This window comes from Haliotis rufescens, unplaced genomic scaffold (assembly GCF_023055435.1).
Source record: "Haliotis rufescens isolate VD_foot unplaced genomic scaffold, xgHalRufe1.0.p SCAF_3, whole genome shotgun sequence".
NCBI lineage: Eukaryota > Metazoa > Mollusca > Gastropoda > Lepetellida > Haliotidae > Haliotis > Haliotis rufescens.
Window position 1 is genome coordinate 63,325,226 of NW_025964001.1, and position 7,953 is coordinate 63,333,178.

Genomic DNA, 7,953 nt, shown 5'->3' on the forward strand with positions numbered 1-7,953 from the left:
AATTCTATATTGCACTAGTAGGAAAAAAGAGAAATATATATTTTGTTAACTGTTGATAAATAAAATCTTTGGTAGGCATTTAGAAGGTGAAATCCCCCGATAAAGGGACAAGAAGAAGCTCTGAAACGTCGTTACAGAGTGAGTGAGTGAATTTGATTTTACGCCGCTTTTAGCAATATTCCAGCCATATCACGGCGGGGGACACCAGAAATGGGCTTCACACATTGTACCCATGTCGGGAATCGAACCCAGGTCTACGGCGTGATGAGCGAACGCTTTCGTTACAGAGAATAAAGAAGTTGTTATCCATAAAAAGTGACATGTATTCATGTTGATAAATAATGGAAATAACTGAAAACAATTATTATAATATTATCTGTTATCAATAACTATTGAATAGATATATGACTATTGTATTGAATTTCGATATAATATACGTAATTCATAATATAAGTCATATCGTCCCACGACTACAGTACGTTACTGTATGAATTTTTAGACGGCCATTGGCGTACATCTCTCACACACTACTTAAAGGTAGAGTTAATTATTTTCAGTTCTGTTAGGGGACGTAATTAATCATCAAGTCAAGTGCAATGGTTTTATGGTACACGGGGGGCAGGGGGATTGTCAAGTTTAATGCGTGCACAGCATGATGAGCCCACTATCAATGATCGTTACAGTGATATAGGAATCCTTTATGAAGCAAGTGATCGATTATTAATGTCTAGCATGTATACATATGTGGTGTGTGTGTTTGTGTGTGTGTTTGTGTGTGTGTGTGTGTGTGTGTGTGTGTGTGTGTGTGTGTGTGTGACCCCACATGTGGACATGTTTGACAGAGTTACCTCCCTTTCTCATGTTAGGATCCGCTGATCGTGGATTCCAGATTCTCCCTGATTATGATTCGTGTGGTTTATTAACATCACACCGTTTTCGTGGGGTTCAACAAAAATGGAAACGTTTGCACCCCCCACCCCTACCCCACAAAGACACACAGGCACACCGACACACATTCCGCTGACATGCCATTAACCCAAACTCACGAACGTTAAATCCAACCCACTCACACTCTCGTGTATTTGAAATATATTAGATTATTTTGTACTTCATAATGTTTCGTATCGGGTGATAAACTGTAACGTCCAATTATTTTCATTAGTTTGACACACTGAAAATGGAAATCTTGTTGGAATTAAATCAGAAAATTTGAAGGTAATTTAGACATCGACATTACGTCAGATTACAAAAATAGCTTTATATACAGTGATAACCTTATTTTTATTCTACTGTTTAGGTATGTATCGGAAGTCAAGTGATCCACAGACAAGACTGAAGAGCGATGACGAAGAAAGTCGCGACTGTATCCCGGAAGTGAAAGACAAAGAAGAGCTTCGGTCTGAGAGTATCGCGGCACTTCGTGCGCGTGCGCAGGAGCATACTGCCAGAATCCATCAGAACGGAGACAGGGAAGACGAGAAAGGCAAAGGCGACGGTTCAGACGAGAGCGCGGATGATGAGAGTCATGACGCTGTGGTGAGGCTGCAGGCCACGGAGCTACCTGAGATGCCTGATTGATAACAATAAGCAGTACTACTTGTCGTTTGTCCACATCCAGTGTTATTCAGAGACTTTCATTGTGTTAATGTTTCTTGTGTGGTTGAACAATATGAAATTTGACAGTTCGTATAGTACAGGTTTATGTACATATATGCTCGCACTAAAACATATATCGTCTTAGGGCAAGCTGTGTTAAATCTCAGCTTTTATCATATCATCCTTATATCAGTACAGTAAAATATCGTTAACTCGAAGTCATTTGGACCGTCGTAGTTCGAGATAGTGGGAATTCGATATCAGAACAGGGTCAATGACGAGTTCGCCAGAACTAGATTATAATTGTACGAATCGAACTATGGACTTGCAAGAGTTCGACTTAACGAGATTTCGCTGTTGTTTTTTTAACCCGGTAATTTTTTAAACATAATTTATTCATTTTATTCAAGTTAAAATTACTGAATGGGCGTTGCATTAATTTAAACCATGTGCAGAGAAATTTCACAGTTGTTTTCATTTCCACATAAAAAATATACAAACATAAAGTCGCTTAAAATCAGTATTTCGGATCATCCCATGGTTCATATTGCTGCATCTTTCTCGCTTACAACAACCACACTAACTCGAAATGTTTGGGATAATTGAATTTGAGTCGAGTCCTCCGTAGTTCGAAACAAAGGGAGTGCCGATACTGCACCGTAATGACAAAGTCTGTCGGGGTGTTAAAGTCAGGTTACACGAATTGTCCAGGTTCGGGAATTCGAGTTAACTATGTTACGATGTATATAGGAATAGGTCCAAAGTGTATCATTTCTTGGGGGTAATTCCCACACACACCAGATACGAAAGGTTTCTCAACAATGTACAAAATCAAAATAGTTACAAAACGGTTGGGTATGCTTCGGAATTGGCATGTGTGACAAGAGGAAATGTTACTGCAAGCTTGAAGCACCGTTCACCGATTTATAGAGGGCAATACTGGCTATTTTTCCCTTGTGTAGTTTATACTTGCAGCAATTTGACAGTTTCCAAGATAATATTACTTAAATACTTATTTTTTTATATTATTATTATTATTATTATTATTTACAGATTAAAATTAAAAATGCAGCAAAGAGGGTTTGGGTGATTCTGGCACAGTCAGACTGGTTAGGCTCATCATCAGCTCAGGGCCCTTGCCCCCCTCTACACGCAGCCCAGACAGCGAATGGGACTTCTCCCAGGAAGCGCTGCCTAGTCAAACCCACCCAGAACTATTCGGAGAATGTGAAGACTCCCCAACACTGCAGCCTTCTGCATTACCCAGATTGTCAGAAGGGCTGTATTCCTGGTAGCAAAATTCAGGTACTCTCCCAATGTCAGTCAACAGATTGGGAGGTACCAAACCTAAGGCACCGAGAACAATGGGGAGTCGGACAATTTTGTACTTGGGATGCCAGCGTGACATTTCGAACGTGAGGTCTGCACATTTGCCATGTTTTTCCTGAATCTTGTCACATTAGTTTCAAAAGGGACAGAAAATTCAATAATATAAATGATTTCATTGTATTTATCAAAAAGGACAAGTTCTGATTTGGTGGCCTGGATGGGTCTGAGACTGTATAAGCGCCTATTCCAAAGAATTTGGTATTTATCATTTTTCATGACGCCCTCTACATATTCCGGGTCGCAACATGGATGGACCTCTGTGTCAAAACCACAAGCATGGCGAAGACGGTAATAAAAGGATCGAGCCATTCCATCATGTCGCTCAAGATACTGTGTTTGTGCCAAAGCTGGGCATCCACTGACAGTGTGTTGGACAGTCTCATTAAATTCATTGTACAATCTACATTCCATATGTAGTTTAATGCAAAGTGGGAAAGCACTGGTCCTGAGCAGCAAACAGAAAGCCTTCTGTTTCGCTTTTCAGGCCAGCCGACTTCATCCACGCGAAGGACTCAGGGTTCAGGGTTGCTGAACTTCTCAACATACTGCACATGAACTCGATGCAGTGGTCGTTCGGATAGCCTCTCCTTGAAAGATTGTGTCTGGGCCGATTTGATATGGCACCTCGCTTGGTTGACACTCATTTTTGTACCGTCCAGCAGTACAACGCCATAAAAAAATCAACACTGGCATTGAGATTATGTCCCTCATCCTTGGCTCGTTTAAGAAAACTGTGGAATGCCTTGTTTTCATCATGAGTCTTGACATGCTTCACAAGGGGATCATCAGACAAATACATGTGTGCAAAAGTGCACAATACAATTCTATCATGAAGAGCCTCCACGTTAATCAAACCACGCCCTCCGTTATTATTAATATTATCATTATTATTATTGCTTTGACAAACCCTATGTAGCTTACTCTTGTTATCTCAAGATGTGAGTCAACTTTCAAGTTAGAAACAGTGATATGTTTTAGTTTGGAACACGGAGTGCCGTACTTTCTCAACGAACCTTCTCGAAATGCTCATTTCAACCATCAGGAGTGGCGAATTATGCGAGGTAATACGGTAACCTCTAGACCAGCATTATTTCCAGATGTGTGACTTTGGAGAAGAGGAACGTCAGTTACACCTTTCTACATTCCAAATATAGTGAAACTTCGTTAGTCCAGACCCCGTTTATCCGGAAACCCCACCTTCGGGCATATTACTACCGAGAACGTATATGTAATGGAAGGATATTATTTTGTACCCTTGTTAATCCGGAAATTTATTATTCAGACCAATTTCAGTAGGAACTCTATCGTCCAGATTAACGAGGTTTCATTGTACATGACAATAGTGGTCATAAATATTATATTGTTTAAAGTGTAGTGTGTTTATGTTTCTACTTCTTTGTTGATTCGTTAAATATATAATTTGAAGTTTAATGCAAATTACTTTACTTTATTTATTTTCATACACACAGCAGTATTACTGTGTATGTTGACTACACTGTCCTTCTTAAACTGAAAAATAAAATATGTTGAACCAAATAAACAATTGAATGTGAAGGCATACTTCTTGGTTGTTTTTAAAGCCAAGCAATTGCAAACATCGACAAACATACACCTATCAATACGGTGACCACATAATCATTGTTCCGACGTATGATGTAATTCAAACATTGTTGTTATCTTTAGTTGTAAGATAATACACTCCGATTTATAATATTATATTTATTCTTTAAATTGTCTTCTGACCTCGCATTTGTTGTCCACATTTCTACAAAACGTTGTGTGATGTCCGATGCACAACGTTGTGCTGGTGGGAGAAAAGGTACATTTGCACATTAAACGGTTCGCACGGCTTCGATAAGGGACATATGTAATGTGCATCCTGAATTGGAGGAAAGGAGGCTGGAAACATATATATTTTTATTACGATAGACTATGGATGAGGCGTCAATTCTACACGCTTATTCGGTAATAGTGTGTTATTTTCTTTAAAATAATTCTCTTTCAGTTAATATTTCGAGGGACCGCCTTCGTGGTCTTGTGGTAGAGCGTCCGTCCAGAGAGCGGAAGGTCCGGGGTTCGATCCCTGGCCGCGTCATGCCGAAAGACTTGTTGTTGCCCTGTAAGGGTCTAAAACAAGGACCGGTCGGCAGTTTACTATGTCTGAGTGGGGAATTCATGTTAAACCCCGGCATGGTATTTCATGGGGCTAGAATTATAAAATAGTTATTATTCCGGACAAGTACATACAGCCACAGACAGACAGCCACACACTTTTCATCACTTTAACGTTTCGCCACTTCATCACTTTAGCTTTTAGCCATTTCATCCCTTTTACGTTTCGCTATTTCATCACTAGGGCTTTTCGCCATTTCACCCCTTTTGCGTTTGGCCATTACTCAGTTTTATGTTTCGTCATTTCTTCTGTTATGTTTCATTACATTACATGTTGGAACATCAGAATCTGATGATAGGTGGTCCTATGCACGAAGTTGCAAATCAGGTGAAGTTTGCAATGCTACCAGCAGCCAGTAGTGGGTGGGTATAGGGCGCCGGTCTCACACAGGTGTCTTCAAAGACAAATTCGAATTCTGCCTCACTTCTTGGGTACCCGTTAGGATTACATTTACTGCACACCTATAGCATATAAATGAATATTGACCCATTAAGTTGGCACTTAAATGCCATGCGGTGTGCATTTGCTTCTGTTTAAGTGGTCAGTACTATGATTAATGTGAAAAACTTAACACATTTAACTGCACAGATCCTTTCAGCTACTCCAAACATTGATGTAGGGTATTATGACAATGAAACATACCATATTGAATTGGGTTTTAATATGACGTCAGGGGCGGTCGGGTAGCCTAGTGGTTAAAGCGTTCGCTCGTCACGCCGAAGACCCGGGTTCGATTCCCGACATGGGTACAATGTGTGAAGCCCATTTCTGGTGTCCCCCGCCGTGATATTGCTGGAATATTGCTAAAAGCGGCGCAAAACCATACTCACTCACTAATATGACGTCAACGCCAGAGCATAACCAAAACGGGTTTCATTTGAAAAAATAGCGGTGACAAATACATAAATGGATCACTGAAATACAGTAGTGACACCAGGTGTTCGCGAAAAAGGGTAAACATTTCTAGCTCTATCGGTAGCACCGCCACTCGCACAATTTGTAAAAGAAACGTGTTTGTTGCCTGACGTCGTACAGTAGTACGACGATGCGACGGTGGCCTGTGAACAAACCAGACAATCAGGTGATCGAGAGTCGAGAAGATCCAGCACGATATCGTCTTTACTGTTGTTGTTGAAGCGACACGTTAGCGTCTTTACTGATGTAGTTAAAAGTCGAAAACGATCTGTAATTTTGAGTGACGTGTGCTGTGTACGAGTGCAGAGATTATATGAGACTTAAACAAAAATGTTCAAGAAATATTTTCGTTTAAAAAACAATTTTTTTAATTGCATTTGAAATAATGACAGATTGGATAATCTTTTGCGATATTCTGGAGAAGGGTGGGCGGTGATTTGAAGCAACAATCTGTTGAAAAACAAAAGGAAAGTGTTCTATTAATAAATATTGACATTTATGAAGATTGTTTTGAGATAAGAACGAGTTCTTCCTGCTTCCAACTTCAGCATCCGCGGATGACGAGATTCAAACAACCATTAGAATGCATAATACGTGGATTAGGTACATGTAGTAATGTATGTATTGGAAGTGAGTGAGTGAGTGAGTGAGTGAGTGAGTGAGTGAGAGGGTTTAACGCCGCTTTTAACAGTATTCCAGTAATATCGCAGCATGTCAGCTTAATGTGGGAGGAAAGCCAGAAGTGATGCAGGTCTCAGACGTTTACCACTTCGGTGAAACCCACGAGCACGGGTATGGTGCTGACAAACCTAGAAACATAATCGGGGCGAACCGGGATTCGAACCCACAATCATAGGTTTCTGGCGTGCCCAAGGAACGCAACTCTGCACAGCGAATCTCGGCGCCTTAGACGACTGTGCCACTCATGCGCCCGTATGTACATTATGGACAAACGATTATGGTGAAATATACATGGCAATACAGATTACTAAATACTGTATCTATAGTTCGGACACAACAAATCACGACAAGACAGGCATGCGTTTTGGTTTCGTTTCCACGGGAATATAACAGTCGTATCTGTATTGTATTTGCAAAATTATCGCAATAGAGATCTTAAACTTTAGCAATTCTGTTGCACAATCACAATGCCCTTCACTGTCACTTCCTTAGTTTGTTTGTTTGTTGTTCATCGCCGCACTCAGCAATATTCCCTCTATATAACGGCGATCTGTAAATAATTGAGCCTGGACCAGACAACCCAGTGATTGATATCATGAGCAATGATCCACGCAAGTGGGATACGATGACATACATCAACCAAGTCAGCGAGCCTGATCACCCGATCCCGTTGGTCGCCTCTTAGGACAAGCATAGTCGCCTTTTACGGCAAGCATGGGTTGCTGAAGACCTATTCTACCACAGACCTTCACGGGTCTACTTCTGAGTATATATTCATGTTATGCAATCACCGTCATAATAACATATACTGTAAATGCATACATCACAGTGTATTATTAATATTATCAATTCGTGTGCACTTACATATTGTAGTAATCACTGCATAAAATTGTTTGTTCCTAAATTACAATGATGCACGCATACGGTATGCAAAGCATGAATTTTCTTTAATTATGCATACGTTTAATGATTACCAGGTGTGTAGAGGTCGTCTCGTCATAGGTCCCCGGGCTATGGAATTGTTCAATGAGGTCGTCATAGAGCCTTTACCAATGCTTTGATTGACACATGTCATAATTAGTCAGGTGACTGAAATAGACACGATGTCGACACGAACAAAGCAAGGTACATATCGTCGATAATGTATAATTACCAGAATCACAGAGTTCTTCCTTTTCATTTTAATTTGTAATGCATCT

At 40.3% G+C, this 7,953-nt stretch overlaps 1 protein-coding gene across 1 annotated transcript in view; it reads left to right on the forward strand.

Moving 5' to 3' along the window:
- The window catches only part of LOC124132378 (visual system homeobox 2-like), a 36,334-nt gene extending 33,621 nt beyond the window's left edge, over positions 1–2,713 (forward strand). The window contains exon 5 of the mRNA XM_046496266.2: positions 1,298–2,713. Coding sequence (XP_046352222.2) covers positions 1,298–1,578 — 281 coding nt within the window. The 3' untranslated portion in view covers positions 1,579–2,713. The remainder of the gene's footprint in view (positions 1–1,297) is intronic.
- The last annotated feature ends 5,240 nt before the right edge of the window (positions 2,714–7,953 follow it).